The 20,650-nt window shown below is 45.5% G+C and overlaps 3 protein-coding genes across 3 annotated transcripts; 2 read left to right on the forward strand and 1 right to left on the reverse strand.

Annotated features, from left to right (window-relative positions):
- Nucleotides 1-1,509: 1,509 nt before the first annotated feature.
- Nucleotides 1,510-2,231, forward strand: LOC139385964 (thyroid hormone responsive). The gene has a single exon (XM_071131279.1). The coding sequence runs from the start codon at nucleotides 1,624-1,626 to the stop codon at nucleotides 2,074-2,076; it is 453 nt and encodes a 150-aa protein (XP_070987380.1). The 5' UTR covers nucleotides 1,510-1,623; the 3' UTR covers nucleotides 2,077-2,231.
- A 538-nt stretch (nucleotides 2,232-2,769) lies between these two features.
- Nucleotides 2,770-5,325, reverse strand: LOC139385927 (NADH:ubiquinone oxidoreductase subunit C2). Its single transcript, XM_071131224.1, has 3 exons — nucleotides 5,052-5,325; nucleotides 3,497-3,640; nucleotides 2,770-2,965 (listed from the first exon to the last, which is right to left on the reverse strand). Exons 1-3 carry the CDS (start codon nucleotides 5,185-5,187, stop codon nucleotides 2,916-2,918), a joined length of 330 nt encoding a protein of 109 aa, XP_070987325.1. The 5' UTR covers nucleotides 5,188-5,325; the 3' UTR covers nucleotides 2,770-2,915.
- A 3,307-nt stretch (nucleotides 5,326-8,632) lies between these two features.
- LOC139385844 (RAB30, member RAS oncogene family) lies at nucleotides 8,633-19,161 on the forward strand. The gene is made up of 5 exons (XM_071131101.1): nucleotides 8,633-8,731; nucleotides 10,698-10,796; nucleotides 11,538-11,621; nucleotides 14,922-15,105; nucleotides 18,590-19,161. The coding sequence occupies exons 2-5, from the start codon at nucleotides 10,704-10,706 to the stop codon at nucleotides 18,841-18,843; spliced, it is 615 nt and encodes a 204-aa protein (XP_070987202.1). The 5' UTR covers nucleotides 8,633-8,731; nucleotides 10,698-10,703; the 3' UTR covers nucleotides 18,844-19,161.
- Nucleotides 19,162-20,650: the final 1,489 nt, after the last annotated feature.

Raw genomic sequence — 20,650 nt, forward strand, 5'->3', positions numbered from 1 at the left:
TCCACTCTGACAGGCCTCTACAATGGATTAGTCCACTCAGACAGGCCTCTACAATGGATTAGTCCACTCTGACAGGCCTCTACAATGGATTAGTCCACTCTGACAGAACTCTATAATGGATTAGTCCACTCTGACAGAACTCTATAATGGATTAGTCCACTCTGACAGAACTCTATAATGGATTAGTCCACTCTGACAGAACTCTATAATGGATTAGTCCACTCTGACAGACCTCTACAATGGATTAGTCCACGGAGACAGGCCTCCACAATGGATTAGTCCACTCAGACAGGCCTCCACAATGGATTAGTCCACGGAGACAGGCCTCTACAATGGATTAGTCCACTCAGACAGGCCTCCACAATGGATTAGTCCACGGAGACAGGCCTCTACAATGGATTAGTCCACTCAGACAGACCTCTACAATGGATTAGTCCACTCAGACAGGCCTCCACAATGGATTAGTCCACTCAGACAGGCCTCCACAATGGATTAGTCCACGGAGACAGGCCTCTACAATGGATTAGTCCACTCAGACAGACCTCTACAATGGATTAGTCCACTCAGACAGGCCTCCACAATGGATTAGTCCACTCAGACAGGCCTCCACAATGGATTAGTCCACGGAGACAGGCCTCTACAATGGATTAGTCCACTCAGACAGGCCTCCACAATGGATTAGTCCACTCAGACAGGCCTCCACAATGGATTAGTCCACTCAGACAGACCTCTACAATGGATTAGTCCACTCAGACAGGCCTCCACAATGGATTAGTCCACTCAGACAGGCCTCCACAATGGATTAGTCCACGGAGACAGGCCTCTACAATGGATTAGTCCACTCAGACAGACCTCTACAATGGATTAGTCCACTCAGACAGGCCTCCACAATGGATTAGTCCACTCAGACAGGCCTCCACAATGGATTAGTCCACGGAGACAGGCCTCTACAATGGATTAGTCCACTCAGACAGGCCTCCACAATGGATTAGTCCACGGAGACAGGCCTCTACAATGGATTAGTCCACTCAGACAGGCCTCTACAATGGATTAGTCCACTCAGACAGGCCTCTACAATGGATTAGTCCACTCAAACAGGCCTCTACAATGGATTAGTCCACGGAGACAGGCCTCTACAATGGATTAGTCCACTCAGACAGGTGTCTTGTGTACCATAACATTTAAAAATATATTTTTGCCAATGCTCAATTAAAAGGTCTGTTGATGAACAGCCCATCGACCAGACAACTAAATGGGGTCAGCCCTAAAATAAAGCTTGTGAAAAGTAAACAATGACTTATTGGCCATGGTTCAACATTACAGTTACAATGTCCCTCAAAGGATTAACCCATCCTATTGCATAACTACAGTTGACCTATTGTCCTTGGTTCAACATTACAGCCACAATGTCCCTCAAAGGATCACCCCATCCTATTGCATAACTACAGTCGACCAGCCCGGCCCACCTCAGGTCGGCTTATCGTAGCCTATAAAGCCCCAATACTCCCTCTTAGCTCCTTGCACTGCATTCAGGCTTCCAGCCCCATCCCCACCACCTGATCACCAACAGCCCAGGAAAAAGCCATCTTTACCAGAACCATCCATCCACCTGGAACCTCTGCCATGCAGTCTGCCGAGACCAACACCAAGCTGAACCGGGGTTGCCTGCTCCTGGCTCTGAGGCGCTACAGCACCGCAGTTCACAACATGGAACAGACTGTCCTCCTCCCCAGCCTCCTCCGAGATGTGGAGTCAGACTCCGACACTGACGACGACTGTTTCCAGGACTGTCACTCTGCAGCCGAAAGCTCGCGTAAAGACCTGTATGACTACTACCTGATGCTGAAGGCTGTCAGGAACACAGTGGAGAGTGGTCTGGTCACGCTGGACGACCGCAAGGCCAAGAACCAGACCTACCTGGCCCAGAATAAGACCCTGGAGCCCATGCTGGAGGCTGACCCAGAGGCCTTGTTCCACTTCCACCTCAGGGGGCTTTTCTCTGTCATGGGAAACCTCACCAAGAAGTCCCAGGGCGTCACAAACAAGTACATGGACATCATCAGAATAATGAACTAGAATAAGAAGACTCAGGTTAACCCCCAATCGACAAAACAAGCAATACATTTTGGGGCTTGAACATAAGATGTACAACTGTCAAGCTGTTTACATATACTGTCAATAACACCAAGTCGTGTGTAAAATTGAATAAAAGGTGCTTTTGTCGAAACTGACTTCTGCATGTCTGTTGTTGTTTTTTTGTTGTTTTTTTTAAATGTCCAAGACACTTTAGTGATTGGAGTAAAATAAAATAACATAGAGCAGCTACAGGATATGTTTGTTAGATGATCTACTTCCCCATTATGCATTCATCAAGACTAACATAGCAGATAATGATTCTGACATTTAATTAAGTGTGAATTGTAAACAGCTCAGAATTGTGTCCTTCGTGATCTTCAGTTAAAGGTGCAAGTAGTTTAAATCAGCTGCATGTTTACTAGGGATGGGAGAGGGAGGGGGGGAGAAGTGTTATACCAATCAGACCCCCCCCCCTCCCCAGAGGACTGGAATTGCCCAGGCCTGCAGCCTGTCACAAGCTTTCAGCTCGACTTGGTGATCAAAGCCTGGGCGTCCAAGGTAACTGTCACATTGAATAAGTACATAATGCTATTCTCTATCCATGAACAACAGGCGATAATACGCCCTATTATCTGAAACATAATGACAACACTTTATTGGAGAGGAATGATATTCTGTGTAAACAAGACCACATTATTTCAGTAGGATTTTGTTTTATTATATACAAGACTCTTTAGGGTTTTACATAATATAATGGGGTGATTGCAATAACACCAACTAGGGACGACAGAGACAGATGGTAAAGTGTTCTCTCTTCTCCTTCAGCCAGCCTCCTACACTCAGCGAATTGGGTGAAAAGGCTCCACAATCTCAGCAAATGTCTTCTTCTCTGTGGAGATTAACACACACCACAAAAAACAACAACACTTGATTGAATATTGAATAAAAATGACTGACATATGTACATATCAGTTAGTTGCCCGAGTTTTGTGAAACAAGCTGGGTTGATTGCTCTGTGTATGTCAATGCCATATAAAATGTAAGAAATCAATAACATCAAAATGTGCCAATGACGTAACATTTGGTGCAGGATGGTATTTCTTTGGGGTCACAGCCAGAGCTAGAGCCTGGTTTGTGACTAGAAGAAACAGGTTTGTGACTAGAAGAAACAGGTTTGTGACTAGAAGAAACAGGTTTGTGACTAGAAGAAACAGGCCTGTGACTAGAAGAAACAGGCCTGTGACTAGAAGAAACAGGCCTGTGACTAGAAGAAACAGGCCTGTGTAATTTTTCTGATGGTCCATGAGAACATTATGAAGCTATGGGGGTGTGGTTGCTAGAATCTAGCCTAGTGATTGACTTGTCTTGAACACAGAGGCATTCGTGTCTTTCTATGTGGACATCAGTCCAATCCATTTACCTTTGTCTGAAAAGTTCTCTGGGTGGAGTCGTACGTATTCGTTCATGTCTCGGTCCAATCTAGCGTATGTGTAGTTCTCGTGTTTGGTGACATGGTAACCAATGAACCAACCAATGGATGCCAGCAAGGCTTGCCGGTGAACACCTGAAAGACAATGACAAATACAGGCCATTGATCGATACAGGTGGGTCCACCTGTCGCATATCATGATGACACTCACCGGTCTAGATCAATGAGAGAATATTTGAAATAGACAAGAAGGCAGCGTACACATTGTTGGATTAATTCATGGAGCAAAATTTTTTTTTAATAACAGAGATTGTTCTAAATTCAAACTGGACCTCCTGCAACTGTACACAGTCATTTTATGAGACTGCAGTTCCTTTGAGAATTGAGAATGTAGATGGTATTGCCAATACCTGGTTAGTTGGAAAAAAAATCCCTGATGTTTTAAAATTTTTAATTGGCAGACCTGTAACTTCCAATATAATAGATATCAATTTGGGGGGGTTAAATCCCATTCTGGTGTTACAATCTGTAGCTAGTGTTAGCCTAGATCAGCCTGGTAAAGTGTCATTTCTATATTATTAAAATACCTATAAAGCCTATTTTAAATGTGTAGATGGTTGCATCGACGCTATAAGACATATTGACATGACTGAGGGTGGGTATAATTTGTGGAACGTTCCAACAGGAATCTGTTCCAAAAACTTGGAAACAAACACATACAAAATAACATGATCAATTCACCTCAAATCAAATTTTATTTGTCACATACACATGGTTAGCAGATGTTAATGCGAGTGTAGCGAAATGCTTGTGCCTAGGAACGCGAAGCGAGGCGGCCATCTCTGTCGGAGCCGGAAGCTAACTAGCTGCAGAACAGTGTAGCAACTCACCATGTAGCTTTCCCTTAAATGTTTTTGTCGATAGGCTACCAGAATGAGGACATTTTTCGGGAAAAAACATGGGGAGTGAAACATTTGTAAAATAGACCACCCGGTATCTTATTCTGCCACTATACAACTTTCTATGTGTTGTTTGTTGGTAACCTACGTATTTACGTGAAGTTTTTGAAAAACAGATTAATGATGGAACCTTTAACAAATTATACCAAACCCCATGACTGATATGCTGTCAGTCGACTGAAAATGGCCACATTTCATAGATCAATCGATCCCAGTTATTATTGCAGACTAGAAAAGATATGTTCCATACTGCAGTGTATTATAATGTAACGTTATCTTCTTGAACATTAATTTACAGAAGACAGTGATTTTTTTTTGTTAAGAATAGAAGTTGGCAAGCAGTGTTCTGGTGTTTGTAGCCAGCTGTCAAGCTAACTACCGGTTACAGTAGGGTGTTTGTAGCCAGCTAACTAACTTAACGTTAAATCGTTACATTTGTTTGATAATTAAAACAACTAGCTATTATATAGCCTATGACATTAAAATGGTTTGACTTGGCTCTGGGTTGAGATCCAACTAGCGAGCTAACAGCTAGTTACGGTGATCTTGTTGAGCGGCTAGTGCTAAAGTGTGCTAGCCGACTCTACCTGATTTCATGGGCGGCCTGCGGTTGAGGGCATTCTGTAGCATCGCAGAGCACCAGCCGATAACACCGAGCCAGACCGAGTTTCGGTTGATTATTCCTGGAGGTGGAAGGGCCTTCGCCTCATCTGGGAGCCCCATGTCGGGAAAATACACTGATCCAAACAATTATTATAAATTTACTTTATTGACTAGCCTGCTGGCGCTTCACCTCACAGAGGAAACCAAGGGCATATTATTTAGCTGTTCAGTGTAACCGTGAAACCACTCCGTCAAGGAACCAAAAGACCTGGTTCCGCCCCCAAAATCTGATTCTTCTCTTTTTCAGTTCACAAAATTCCTTGTATTATAGTCAACCACATTTGCATGGTTTATTTTCATCAAATTAAAACACTTTTTATTAATTCAATAATTTTGCCCCAACTCTCTAAAGTTGATTACATTTCATTTGGCCCTGACACTGTATATAGCTTCCTGTCCTATTTCTTATAGGACTGCACTGTTGGGTAGCTCTTGCAAGTTAAACATTTGTACTTGTGCATGTGACAAAAAAAACTTGATCTAGTTGATGGTTGGGAATATTTTGCAATAAAAAACATGTTTTTGGAGCACTGAGGTAGATACAGTGCATTCAGAAAGTATTCAGACCCCTTCCCTATTTCCACATTTTGTTATGTTACAGCCGTATTCTAAAACTGAATTACCTTATTTACATAAGTATTCAGACCCTTTGCTATGAGACTCGAAATTGAGCTCAGGTGCATCCTATTCCCATTGATCATCCTTGAGATGTATCTACAACTTGATTGGAGTCCACTTGTGGTAAATTCAATTGATTGGACAACCCTCCAGGCAAGCTTCAATGCCAAAAAACTCTCCTTCCCGTGGCCTCCAATTGCTCTTAAATACAAGTAAAACTAAATGCATACTCTTCAACCGATCGCTACCTGCACCTACCCGCCTGTCCAACATCACTACTCTGGACGGCTCTGACTTAGAATACAAACATCTCCAATCCAAAGTTAAATCTAGAATTGGCTTCCTATTTCGCAACAAAGCATCCTTCACTCATGCTGCCAAACATACCCTTGTAAAACTGACCATCCTACCAATCCTCGACTTCGGCGATGTCATTTACAAAACAGCCTCCAATACCCTACTCAACAAATTGGATGCAGTCTATCACAGTGCAATCCGTTTTGTCACCAAGGCCCCATATACTACCCACCATTGCGACCTGTAAGCTCTCGTTGGCTGGCCCTCACTTCATACTCGTCGCCAAACCCACTGGCTCCATGTCATCTACAAGACCCTGCTAGGTAAAGTCCCCCCTAATCTCAGCTCGCTGGTCACCATAGCATCACCCACCTGTTGCACGCGCTCCAGCAGGTATATCTCTCTGGTCACCCCCAAAACCAATTCTTTCTTTGGCCGCCTCTCCTTCTAGTTCTCTGCTGCCAATGACTGGAACAAACTACAAAAATCTCTGAAACTGGAAACACTTATCTCCCTCACTAGCTTTAAGCACAAGCTGTCAGAGCAGCTCACAGATTACTGCACCTGTACATGGCCCATCTATAATTTAGCCCAAACAACTACCTCTTTCCCTACTGTATTTATTTTATTTATTTATTTTGCTCCTTTGCACCCCATTATTTTAATTTCTACTTTGAACATTCTTCCATTGCAAATCTACCATTCCAGTGTTTTACTTGCTATATTGTATTTACTTTGCCACCATGGCCTTTTTTTGCCTTTACCTCCCTTATATCACCTCATTTGCTCACATCGTATATAGACTTGTTTATACTGTATTATTGACTGTATGTTTGTTTTACTCCATGTGTAACTCTGTGTCGTTGTATGTGTCGAACTGCTTTGCTTTATCTTGGCCAGGTCGCAATTGTAAATGAGAACTTGTTCTCAACTTGCCTACCTGGTTAAATAAAGGTGAAATAAAATAAAATAAATAAATAAACATTTGGAAAGGCTGTCACCTGTCTATATAAGGTCCCACAGTTGACAGTGCATCAAGGTAGAGTGGCCAGACGGAAGCCACTCCTCAGTAAAAGGCACCTGACAGCCCGCTTGGAATTTTCCAAAAGGAACCTAAAGGACTCTCAGACCATGAGAAACAAGATTCCCTGGTCCGATGAAACCAAGATTGAACTCTTTGGCCTGAATGCCAAGTGTTACGTCTTGAGGAAACCTGGCACCATCCCTACAGTGAAGCATGGAGGTGGCAGCATCCCTACAGTGAAGCATGGCGGTGGCAGCATCCCTACGGTGAAGCATGGAGGTGGCAGACGAGGAGGCTGTCAAGTAAAAAATGTGGGAAAGGTGAAGTGGTCTGAATACTTTCTGAATGCACTGTACTTTTCTCCTTCCCCCTTCTGACACCTAGGTGGCGACACACATCTCTGCGTGCCTGGCAGATATCTCAGCTTGGATGTCGGCCCACCACCTCAAGATCAACCTCGACAAGGCAGAGCTGCTCTTCCTCTTGGGGAAGGCCTGCGCCGCTCCAAGACATATCCATCCCGGTTGTGCAAAGATCCTTGACGTGACCCTGGTCAACACCCTGTTGTCCTCTATAAACATCAAAGCAGTGACTCGCTCCTGCAGGTTCATGCTCTACAACATCTGTAGAGTACTACCCTTCCTCATACAGGAAGTGGCGCTTGTCATCTGAGCTCTCGCTCAGCCCAGTCCAAGCTCTTCTCTGTCCTGGCACCTCCATGGTGGAACCAGCCTCCCCCTGAAGGTAGGACGGCAGAGTCCTTGCCCATCTTTCGAAAACATCTGAAACCCCTACCTCTTCAAGGAGTATCTTAAATAATCCCACAGTACCCCCCCCCCCCACCCACCTCGTGAACTAACATTTACACTTGACTTTAATAGCTCAGACCTTGCTGATAGCTACTTTATTAAGTAAAAATGTAATTACTTTGCCTGTGATATGTGGTTGTCTCACCTACTGTAGCTGTCTTAAGATGAATGCGCCAACTGTAAGTCGCTCTGGATAACAGTGTTTTCTAAATGACTAAAAATGTAAATGTCATTGAAGTAGATATGTACATAGAGGCAGGGGTAAATTCACTAGGCAACAGGATAGATAATAAACAGTAGGAGGGTATGTGTGGTGAGTGTGGGGGAGTAATATAGTGACCAGTAGCAGGATAAATCGATAGATACGAATGGCAATAAATAATCAATGAACAGCAGTGGTCATTCTGTAATAATGTAGTTACCCTGGTTGATGACTCCCTACTACATCATCATCATCATCATATCCCTCCTGTACTTTGTGTATTAATTCAATGGCTGGTCAGGAAACAAACACGTAATAAACAGTGCCTACCATACCATAGTAGCCAAGAGAGACTACAGTTCATGCAATATAAAAAAATATATTAAAAAATGTCTTCATAAAATGTGATTATAAATCTAACCTTAACCACCATGATAACCTTGTGCTTAACCCTAACATTAAATGAAGCACATGTTTTAGGATATTACCCATTTTTAATTTGTGGCTGTGGTAACTACTGAAAACCCTACTGCTGTTGCTGAGGCTGAGGGAACAAACACTGTTGGTGAAAAAGCCCTGTTGCAGATTTTGCTAAGCAGACTGAATGCATATCGAAATACTTTGAAAAGTCGGGGGAATATCCCCACGTTTGTGGTAAGTGTAGTTAGTATTTTTAAAATGTCACGATTATTTAGCTAACCAATTGGCATATGAAGCATCTTTGCTAGCGACTGAACTAGCTAGGTATCTAGCTAAAAGGCTAGCTGACGTACGTTAGCTGTTTTCTGGGAGGGGAAACCATCGCATGCTATGTAATTAGCTTGTTTGCTTTTTTTTAATATAGATCAGATCTTAGTTTGTAGCTACTAGATAACAACTACAAAATATGCATTTTCCCCCCAGTTTAGGTGAGCGATATGTTAATAAGTTATTAACAAGAGAGGTTGCTGACCAGCTAGCTAGCTAGGTAGCTAAATCAATGCACCCAGCCAGTTAACATATGCTGCAGCTTTAGCCACGGATGCATACCCTCCCTAGAAAAAATATTATAGTCTTGCTATTCTAAGAGAAATAATATGCCGCTAGCCTTTGTTTTTGCCCCCCGATACGGATTGGATTGTTATTTTTTTGTTGTTGTAATCAAATGTTAATAATATATAAATGTTATAGACAGGTAGACTAGAACAATGGTAATAGGACATGTTTTGTTCATGTAATTGTGAATTGAGTGGGGGTGGCTGGGGGGCCTTAGCCAGGGCTCTTTCGGTTATGGACGGTCAATACATTTGGTTTGGTATCAGTAACTTGCTAATAACGTTAGCGAGAGATTGCATTTGAAACCCGTGAAAGTAACTAGGCCATCACTTAAATCTAGCTGCATCATGTAATTTCTATTTTCCTTTCCAGGTTTGCCACATGATAGGCCTACTTCAAAGCAGTATTAGGATAAAATATAGCGTATTATTTCCAATGCATATGTTACGAGGCTGTAATTTGATAGTAACTAGTGGCTAGCTAAAGGGGTTGTTGGCTTGGATTGTTCTCTCTCTCTCTCTCGTTCTCTTTCTCTCTCTCTCTCTCTCTTTCTCCCTCTCTTTCTCTCTGTGTGTGGACTTCTCCTTGCAGTCTTCCCAACATCACACCATTAGCCCCTGGCAACCAGTCCATAAAGACACATGCACACTAGGCCCTGCCATAGCAACATCTTGGATCCTTCAAGAGGAAAAACACTGAATGTGCTTCAGGGAAACACAATGGTTCTTTTGATGTGATGCATAAAAGGCAGCATTTAGAACTAAACACTTACTGTCAGATGCTGGTTAAATGTCAACAGTTGTTTTCTTTCACTTGTAGAACCTCAAAAGCTTCAAGAGCAGCTATTGCCGCTGTTGATGAAATGCAGAACTACTCAACACCTCCTTTTGGGAATAGGCCTTTACTTAAATTCTGTATTGTGCACTTGTGCTATGCAAAATATCGGTGACGTTATCTAAACTATGCTCAAGGAACCGGTAGGAAGAGGCAGTGTAGCCAAACAGGAGGTTTATAAATAATCATTTTTATGCAAGGTCAGTATTTGTATTAGGGCGTCCACACGTTGTTGTTTACCTCTGCAGAATGACCTAGAATATTCTGTTATTCAATCCATTGATTTCTCTCTCTCTCTCTCTTTCTCTTTCACTCTCTCCCCCACCCTTTCTCTCTCTCTCTCTCTCTCTTTCTCACTCTCTCCCCCCACCCTTTTTCTCCCCCCCACCCTTTCTCTCTCTCTCCCTTCCTCACTCTCTCCCCCCTCTCTCTCCCCCCACCCTCTCTCTCTCTCTCTCTCTCTCTCTCTCTCTCTCTCTCTCTCTCTCTCTCTCTCTCTCTCTCTCTCTCTCTCTCTCTCTCACCCTCTCTCTCTCTCTCCCCCAACCTCCCTCTCTCTCTCTCTCTCTCTCTCTCTCTCTCTCTCTCTCTCTCTCTCTCTCTCCCCCCACCCTCTCTCTTTCTCTCTCTCTCTCCCCACACCCTCTCTCTCTCCCCCCACTCTCTCTCTCTTTCCCCCCACCCTCTCTCTCTCCCCCCACTCTCTCTCTCTCTCCCCCCACCCTTTCTTTCTCTCTCTTTTCATCAACAGTTTAGGATGAGCATGGAAGATTATGACTACCTGTTCAAAATTGTACTAATAGGAAATGCTGGTGTTGGGAAAACCTGCCTAGTCCGACGCTTCACTCAGGTTAGTATCGTAATCATACACCAAACCTGCCTGGTCAGATGGCTCACTCAGGTTAGTATCGTTAGTATCGTAATCATACATCAAACCTGCCTGGTCAGATGGCTCACTCAGGTTAGTATCGTTAGTATCGTAATCGTACACCAAACCTGCCTAGTCAGATGGTTCACTCAGGTTAGTATCGTGATCATACACCAAACCTGCCTAGTCAGATGGTTCACTCAGGTTAGTGTCGTGATCATACACCAAACCTGCCTGGTCAGATGGTTCACTCAGGTTAGTATCGTGATCATACACCAAACCTGCCTAGTCAGATGGTTCACTCAGGTTAGTATCGTAATCGTACACCAAACCTGCCTGGTCAGATGGCTCACTCAGGTTAGTATCGTTAGTATCGTAATCATACATCAAACCTGCCTGGTCAGATGGTTCACTCAGGTTAGTATCGTGATCATACATCAAACCTGCCTGGTCAGATGGTTCACTCAGGTTAGTATCGTTAGTATCGTAATCATACATCAAACCTGCCTGGTCAGATGGTTCACTCAGGTTAGTATCGTGATCATACACCAAACCTGCCTGGTCAGATGGTTCACTCAGGTTAGTATCGTGATCATACACCAAACCTGCCTGGTCAGATGGTTCACTCAGGTTAGTATCGTGATCATACACCAATCTCATCAGTGAGTTGCGAAAAAAAACAATTATTTAAAATTCTGTAAATTTTTCCGTTCCGTTTCCCAGGGCCTTTTCCCCCCTGGACAAGGGGCTACCATAGGAGTTGACTTCATGATCAAGACTGTGGAGATCAAAGGGGAAAAAGTAAAGGTGTGTCAATCACACTTCATGTACAATTTACTTTAGAGTTCTATAAAGCAGGGTTGCCCAACTGGCGTCCCATGGGCCGAATTTGACCCGCGGGTGATTTTACTTGGCCCCAACAGCAACTCAGCTCCCAAGTGATTTTCATTTAGGAAAACTGTTTCAAAATATTCTCATGCAGACTAGAGAGATACAGTGGGGCATACAATTATTTAGTCAGCCACCAATTGTGCAAGTTCTCCCACTTAAAAAGATGAGAGAGGCCTGTAATTTTCATCATAGGTTCACTTCAACTATGACAGACAAAATTAGGGAAAAAAATCCAGTAAAATCACATTGTAGAATTTTTTTATGAATTTATTTGCAAATTATGGTGGAAAATAAGTATTTGGTCACCTACAAACAAGCAAGATTTCTGGCTCGCACAGACCTGTAACTTCTTCTTTAAGAGGCTACTCTGTCCTCCACTCGTTACCTGTATTAATGGCACCTGTTTGAACTTGTTATCAGTATAAAAGACACCTGTCCATAACCTCAAACAGTCACACTCCAAACTCCACTATGGCCAAGACCAAAGAGCTGTCAAAGGACACCAGAAACAAAATTGTAGACCTGCACCAGGCTGGGAAGACTGAATCTGCAATAGGTAAGCAGCTTGTGGGAGCAATTATTAGGAAATGGAAGACATACAAGACCACTGATAATCTCCCTCGATCTGGGGCTCCACGCAAGATCTCACCCCGTGGGGTCAAAATGATCACAAGAACGAAAATCCCAGAACCACACTGGGGGACCTAGTGAATGACCTGCAGAGAGTTGGGACCAAAGTAACAAAGCCTACCATCAGTAACACACTACGCCGCCAGGGACTCAAATCCTGCAGTGCCAGACGTGTCCCCCTGCTTAAGCCAGTACATGTCCAGGCCCGTCTGAAGTTTGCTAGAGAGCATTTGGATGATCCAGAAGAAGATTGGGAGAATGTCATATGGTCAGATGAAACCAAAATATAACTTTTTGGTAAAAACTCAACTCGTCGTATTTGGAGGACAAAGAATGCTGAGTTGCATCCAAAGAACGCCATACCTACTGTGAAGCATGGGGGTGGAAACATCATGCTTTGGGGCTGTTTTTCTGCAAAGGGACCAGGACGACTGATCCGTGTAAAGGAAAGAATGAATGGGGCCATGTATCGTGAGATTTTGAGTGAAAACCTCCTTCCATCAGCAAAGCATTGAAGATGAAACGTGGCTGGGTCTTTCAGCATTTCAAGGTCCTGGAGTGGCCTAGCCAGTCTCCAGATCTCAACCCCATAGAAAATCTTTGGAGGGAGTTGAAGTCCGTGTTGCCCAGCAACAGCCCAAAAACATCACTGCTCTAGAGGAGATCTGCATGGAGGAATGGGCCAAAATACCAGCAACAGTGTGTGAAAACCTTGTGAAGACTTACAGAAAATGTTTGACCTCTGTCATTGCCAACAAAGGGTATATAACAAAGTATTGAGAAACTTTTGTTATTGACCAAATACTTATTTTCCACCATTATTTGCAAATAAATTCATAAAAAAATCCTACAATGTGATTTTCTGGATTTTTTTTCCTCATTTTGTCTGTCATAGTTGAAGTGTACCTATGTTGAAAATTACAGGCCTCTCATATTTTTAAGTGGGAGAACTTGCACGATTGGTGGCTGGCTAAATACTTTTTTGCCCCACTGTATGTGTGATGGTATATAAATGTATTATCATGTTTTAGTGAAATATTATATCTGTTTCGGGCTTCTTGCAGTCAATTTGCAGTCTACACATTATTTGTAATTATGTTATGACCCCCTGACCATCCGCTCAAGATGAAATCGGCCTGCGGCTGAATCTAGTTGAGGATCCCTGCTGTAAAGGAATCTCGTTGATGATCCCTGCTGTAAAGGAATCTAGTTGACGATCCCTGCTGTAAAGGAATCTCGTTGATGATCCCTGCTGTAAAGGAATCTAGTTGCCGATCCCTGCTGTAAAGGAATCTAGTTGACGATCCCTGCCCTAAAAGGAATCTAGTTGACGATCCCTGATGTAAAGGAATCTAGTTGACGATCCCTGCTCTAAAAGGAATCTAGTTGACGATCCCTGATGTAAAGGAATCTAGTTGACGATCCCTGCTGTAAAGGAATCTAGTTGACGATCCCTGATGTAAAGGAATCTAGTTGACGATCCCTGCTCTAAAAGGAATCTAGTTGACGATCCCTGCTGTAAAGGAATCTAGTTGACGATCCCTGCTGTAAAGGAATCTAGTTGACGATCCCTGCTCTAAAAGGAATCTAGTTGACGATCCCTGCTGTAAAGGAATCTAGTTGACGATCCCTGCTGTAAAGGAATCTAGTTGACGATCCCTGCTGTAAAGGAATCTAGTTGACGATCCCTGCTGTAAAGGAATCTAGTTGACGATCCCTGCTGTAAAGGAATCTAGTTGACGATCCCTGCTGTGAAGGAATCTAGTTGACGATCCCTGCTCTAAAAGGAATCTAGTTGACTATCCCTGCTGTAAAAGGTTTATCACGCATCTCTGTCGTGTCTATAAAGGCTTAATAAATGCTCTATAAATCCGTTGTAACTGCTTTATCGTTAGTTTTAATGTGCGACCGTATTATTTTTCCAACGCCAGATTTTGTCTCTCATCATGAGAATCGAAGAACAAACCTTAGCTCAACGTTGTCTGTGACGGCCTCCCGGGTGGCGCAGTGGTTAAGGGCGCTGTACTGCAGCGCCAGCTGTGCCATCAGAGTCCCTGGCTCTGTCGTAACCGGCCACGACCGGGAGGTCCGTGGGGCGACGCACAATTGGCCTAGCGTCGTCCGGGTTAGGGAGGGATTGGTCGGTAGGGATCTCCTTGTCTCATCGCGCACCAGCGACTCCTGTGGCGGGCCGGGCGCAGTGCGCGCTAGCCAAGGTTGCCAGGTGCACGGTGTAGCCTCCGACACATTGGTGCGGCTGGCTTCCGGGTTGGATGCGCGCTGTGTTAAGAAGCAGTGTGGCTTGGTTGGGTTGTGTATCGGAGGACGCATGACTTTCAACCTTCGTCACTCCCGAGCCCGTACGGGAGTTGTAGCAATGAGACAAGATAGTAGCTACTACAACAATTGGATACCACGAAATTGGGGAGAAAAAGGGGTAAAATTAAAAAAAAAAAAAACATTGTCTGTGACGTGTGGTTGTCCGAATCAAACGTTAGACGAATGAATGCCCGGACTAAGGAGCTCTGGATAAAGAGCTGTGATAATGTGATTTGAACACTTTTTTTTAAATATATTTTCATCCAGCTGCAGATCTGGGACACAGCAGGCCAGGAGCGTTTCCGTTCCATCACCCAGAGTTACTACCGGAGTGCCAACGCACTCATCCTCACCTATGACATCACGTGTGAGGACTCCTTCCGGTGCCTTCCAGAATGGCTGAGGGAGATTGAGCAGTATGCCAACACCACCGTGGTCACTATTTTAGTCGGTGAGATAGCATTCCACATACTGTAGTAAAGTGTGTACTAAATGACATCCTATTGCCTAGAAAGTGCACTATGTTTGACCAGAGCTCATTGTGGACCAAAAGCAGTGCGTCGCATCACATCGCATTGATGTCAATGTCCCTCTGGTTAAAGGTCAAGCCCATACAAAAGCCATGGTCATCAGTCCAAGGACTAGCTCAACGTAGGAAATCAAAAAGTTATTTGGTATTAAAAGTAGATGGCATCTTTAAATGTGCTATTGGCTTATCAGGGTAGGGTCAGATGTCCTAAAGACGTACTTACCGGTAACTCATTTCTGTAGTTTTATCAGACAATGGGATAACAAGCTAATATTAGATGCAATTGTTCCACAGTGTTAGGTTACCATGCCTCCACTCTAGAATTTGGGAAGGGATTTTATCAGAGTGAAAAGCTTCATAGAAAATGTAGAAAATGTATGTTGTTATTGGGCCCCCAGGCTGTATCCAACCGGCCGTGATCAGGAGTCCCATAGGGCCCCCAGGCTGTATCACAACCGGCCGTGATCAGGAGTCCCATAGGGTCCCCGGGCTGTATCCAACCGGCCGTGATCAGGAGTCCCATAGGGCCCCCGGGCTGTATCCAACCGGCCGTGATCAGGAGTCCCATAGGGCCCCCGGGCTGTATCCAACCGGCCGTGATCAGGAGTCCCATAGGGCCCCCGGGCTGTATCCAACCGGCCGTGATCAGGAGTCCCATAGGGCCCCCAGGCTGTATCCAACCGGCCGTGATCAGGAGTCCCATAGGGCCCCCAGGCTGTATCCAACCGGCCGTGATCAGGAGTCCCATAGGGTCCTCAGCCGTGATCAGGAGTCCCATAGGGCCCCGGGCTGTATCACAACCGGCCGTGATCAGGAGTCCCATAGGGCCCCCTGGCTGTATCACAACCGGCCGTGATCAGGAGTCCCATAGGGCCCCCTGGCTGTATCACAACCGGCCGTGATCAGGAGTCCCATAGGGCCCCCAGGCTGTATCCAACCGGCCGTGATCAGGAGTCCCATAGGGCCCCCAGGCTGTATCCAACCGGCCTTGATCAGGAGTCCCATAGGGCCCCCAGGCTGTATCACAACCGGCCGTGATCAGGAGTCCCATAGGGCCCCCTGGCTGTATCACAACCGGCCGTGATCAGGAGTCCCATAGGGCCCCAGGCTGTATCACAACCGGCCGTGATCAGGAGTCCCGTAGGGCCCCCAGGCTGTATCATAACCGGCCGTGATCAGGAGTCCCATAGGGCCCCCAGGCTGTATCATAACCGGCCGTGATCAGGAGTCCCATAGGGCCCCCTGGCTGTATCACAACCGGCCGTGATCAGGAGTCCCATAGGGCCCCCTGGCTGTATCCAACCGGCCGTGATCAGGAGTCCCATAGGGCCCCGGGCTGTATCACAACCGGCCGTGATCAGGAGTCCCATAGGGCCCCCTGGCTGTATCACAACCGGCCGTGATCAGGAGTCCCATAGGGCCCCCAGGCTGTATCCAACCGGCCGTGATCAGGAGTCCCATAGGGCCCCCAGGCTGTATCCAACCGGCCGTGATCAGGAGTCCCATAGGGCCCCCAGGCTGTATCACAACCGGCCGTGATCAGGAGTCCCATAGGGCCCCCTGGCTGTATCACAACCGGCCGTGATCAGGAGTCCCATAGGGCCCCAGGCTGTATCACAACCGGCCGTGATCAGGAGTCCCATAGGGCCCCCTGGCTGTATCACAACCGGCCGTGACCAGGAGTCCCATAGGGCCTCCAGGCTGTATCACAACCGGCCGTGATCAGGAGTCCCGTAGGGCCCCCAGGCTGTATCATAACCGGCCGTGATCAGGAGTCCCATAGGGCCCCCTGGCTGTATCACAACCGGCCGTGATCAGGAGTCCCATAGGGCCCCCAGGCTGTATCCAACCGGCCGTGATCAGGAGTCCCATAGGGCCCCGGGCTGTATCACAACCGGCCGTGATCAGGAGTCCCATAGGGCCCCCTGGCTGTATCACAACCGGCCGTGATCAGGAGTCCCATAGGGCCCCCAGGCTGTATCCAACCGGCCGTGATCAGGAGTCCCATAGGGCCCCCAGGCTGTATCACAACCGGCCTTGATCAGGAGTCCCATAGGGCCCCCAGGCTGTATCACAACCGGCCGTGATCAGGAGTCCCATAGGGCCCCCTGGCTGTATCACAACCGGCCGTGATCAGGAGTCCCATAGGGCCCCCAGGCTGTATCCAACCGGCCGTGATCAGGAGTCCCATAGGGCCCCCAGGCTGTATCACAACCGGCCTTGATCAGGAGTCCCATAGGGCCCCCAGGCTGTATCACAACCGGCCGTGATCAGGAGTCCCATAGGGCCCCCTGGCTGTATCACAACCGGCCGTGATCAGGAGTCCCATAGGGCCCCAGGCTGTATCACAACCGGCCGTGATCAGGAGTCCCATAGGGCCCCCTGGCTGTATCACAACCGGCCGTGATCAGGAGTCCCATAGGGCCCCCTGGCTGTATCACAACCGGCCGTGATCAGGAGTCCCATAGGGCCCCCTGGCTGTATCACAACCGGCCGTGATCAGGAGTCCCATAGGGCCCCCAGGCTGTATCATAACCGGCCGTGATCAGGAATCCCATAGGGCGGCACACAATTTGTCCAGCGTCGTTCGGGTTTGGGGAGGGTTTGGGGAGGGTTGGGCGAGGGGTTGGGGGAGGGTTGGGGGAGGGTTTGGGGGAGGGTTTGGGGGAGGGTTTGGGGGAGGGTTGGGGGAGGGTTTGGGGGAGGGTTTGGGGGAGGGTTGGGGGAGGGTTTGGCCGTCATTGTAAAATAAAACATTTGTTCTTAACTGACTTGCCTGGTTAAATTAAGGTTAAATTAAGGTTAAATTAAGGTTAAATAAAAAAATATATATTAAAATTGGACGCTTTCCATCCTATCTGCTATTGAAAATATTTACAATAGATAACTCCCTTCTTGGAACGTTGTTTTTTTTGGGGGGGGGGCAAAGTACAGAACTTGTGAACAAGATCCAACAGTGTCGTTGATGCTTAATGTCAGCGATGAGAGGTTAAAGTCACACCGTAAGAATCAGCCTGTACACTAGACACTATGGCTGACAGTCAATATTAAAAGGGGAACATGTCCATTCTCTTCCAGTGTATTTCATTCAATGTCATTGAAGTTTACAGTCACACAGATGCATATTTCCCTTCTCTTTTTCCTTTCACCCCCCCCCCCCCAGGCAATAAGATCGACCGTCTCTTTTTCCTTTCACCCCCCCTCCCAGGCAATAAGATCGACCTTCTCTTTTTCCTTTCACCCCCCCCCCCCAGGCAATAAGATCGACCTTCTCTTTTTCCTTTCACCCCCCCCGCTCCCAGGCAATAAGATTGACCTTCTCTTTTTCCTTTCACCCCCCCCCCCCCCCCCCCTCCCCCAGGCAATAAGATCAACCTTCTCTTCTTCCTTTCACCCCCCCTCCCAGGCAATAAGATCGACCTAGCGGAGAAGAGGGAAGTCATGAGGCAGAGAGCTGAAGAGTTTGCGAACTCCCAGAGCATGCTTTATCTGGAGACCTCCGCGAAGGAGTCTGATAACGTGGAGAAGCTCTTTCTGGATCTGGCCTGCGAGCTGATCCGCGATGCCAAACAGAACACGCTGGACAACAATGACACGGCTAACGCTATGCCAGGAGAGGGGAAAACCATCAGCTACCTAGGTTGCTGCAGCGCTAACTAGGTCAGATGCTAGAGTGCTGGGTCGTGTTCATTCCTGTTCATAAGGGCACAACACCAACAGGGGGGGTTCTTATCGGACAGTTTTAGCTCAGTACCTTCCGCTAACCCTCTGTTTTCGGGACGTTTTTCTTCCCAAGTTGAATGCCTATTGAACACCACCCTGAACTCTATTCTGGCCATGCAGCTGTGCTGAGTGCACTACGACGTAGACCTAACGCAGAGGAATGGAGATGACAGGATGCCTCTTGTCTGTTTTGTCCCAGACTTCATGGTGCCACTTGTCAGTCTCTCTTTTGAGAGTCCCTCCCATGGCCTTTTTTTTTTATTTTTTTACCTTCAACAGTATGATCTGTCCAATCACCTTCTTGTTGTTTTATCCTCTGTGGGAATAGAAATGTTGAGAGGATGCAATACAAGTTTCTGCCACTAGATGGGAGTGCATAACCTTATATCCCTGGTGCAACGGGATTGAACAGACTGTACTATAGGCCTTGTTGCAAACTGATGTAATATATTGGTATTTATTATTTTATTTTTTTCCCCCAAAAAAGGAAATCTGAGGAAGGTTTTAAGAGGTTAAATGTATTCATACACTATTCATTCATTCATTCATTCAACGGAGAGGGGGGGTTGTGCCTCCTGTCCTGTGGGTTGGTGGGTAGATTAAAAAAACACGAAAATCCAGGAGGAGCTACCACCAGCACCTGATTTTCAAAAGAACCACAATTATTTCCTCACAAACAGGACATGTACAGCCCAATTCAAGTTCTTTTAATTTGTCAACAACAAATGATCTGAATACGATTGAATAGACGAATGTGTGTGAATGAGAATCCACCCAACCACTTTTATATTTATATATATATATATATATATATATATATATAAATACAATTCAAACACTTATGCATTTAAATGTTGACGCATGCTACATGAAATGGTTTGTTAGTTAGCTATTGTAGCCTACCTATACAATGCACAACATTTAATACATAGATATTATATACCCTTTCGATTTAGGCTTCCTCAGTTGACCTATTGGTTATTGAGTAATTGATTGGAGCCATTTTTTTTTTTTTACAGTATTGAAAGAAATGGAAAAGATCAATTTACCAGAAGTGATCAATAAAGGGTTTTTGTGTTTATTCCTCATCAGTACACTTTATGTCCGAGAGCTCATAAGTTAAAGTTAAAATTCCTTCAAGTAGCAAACACCCGGTGTGGGTTTAACTCATTTCAAACCTTAGCATTATTATAAAATTGATTTGCACAAGTCATTTTGTCTCTCGGCTCAATTTACTCAAGTGTCAAATGGTGTATGTAGTTTGACACGCCTGAATACAATGCAGAGCGGCATGATAAAGAAAGCAGTCGTGTGTGTGTGTGTGTGTGTATCCCACGCTATCCTCCATGTAGTCCGTGCTCTCTACTTTTGACCACAGCCCTGTGAGCCCCTATGGGCTCTGGTCAAAAGGTAGTGCGCTATTATAGAGAATAGGGACGATGCTCAAGTATTGTTTTTTGTCTGCTTTTGTCTTATGAATGATGGATGGATGTTCATTTCAGATAATGTACCAGTGTTCATGAATGATGGATGTTCATTTCAGATAATGTACCAGTATTCATGAATGATGTTCATTTCAGATAATGTACCAGTATTCATGAATGATGTTCATTTCAGATAATGTACCAGTGTTCATGAATGATGTTCATTTCAGATAATGTACCAGTATTCATGAATGATGTTCATTTCAGATAATGTACCAGTATTCATGAATGATGTTCATTTCGGATAATGGACCAGTGTT

The sequence above is a fragment of the Oncorhynchus clarkii genome, chromosome 27, assembly GCF_045791955.1.
Source record: "Oncorhynchus clarkii lewisi isolate Uvic-CL-2024 chromosome 27, UVic_Ocla_1.0, whole genome shotgun sequence".
Taxonomy (NCBI): domain Eukaryota; kingdom Metazoa; phylum Chordata; class Actinopteri; order Salmoniformes; family Salmonidae; genus Oncorhynchus; species Oncorhynchus clarkii.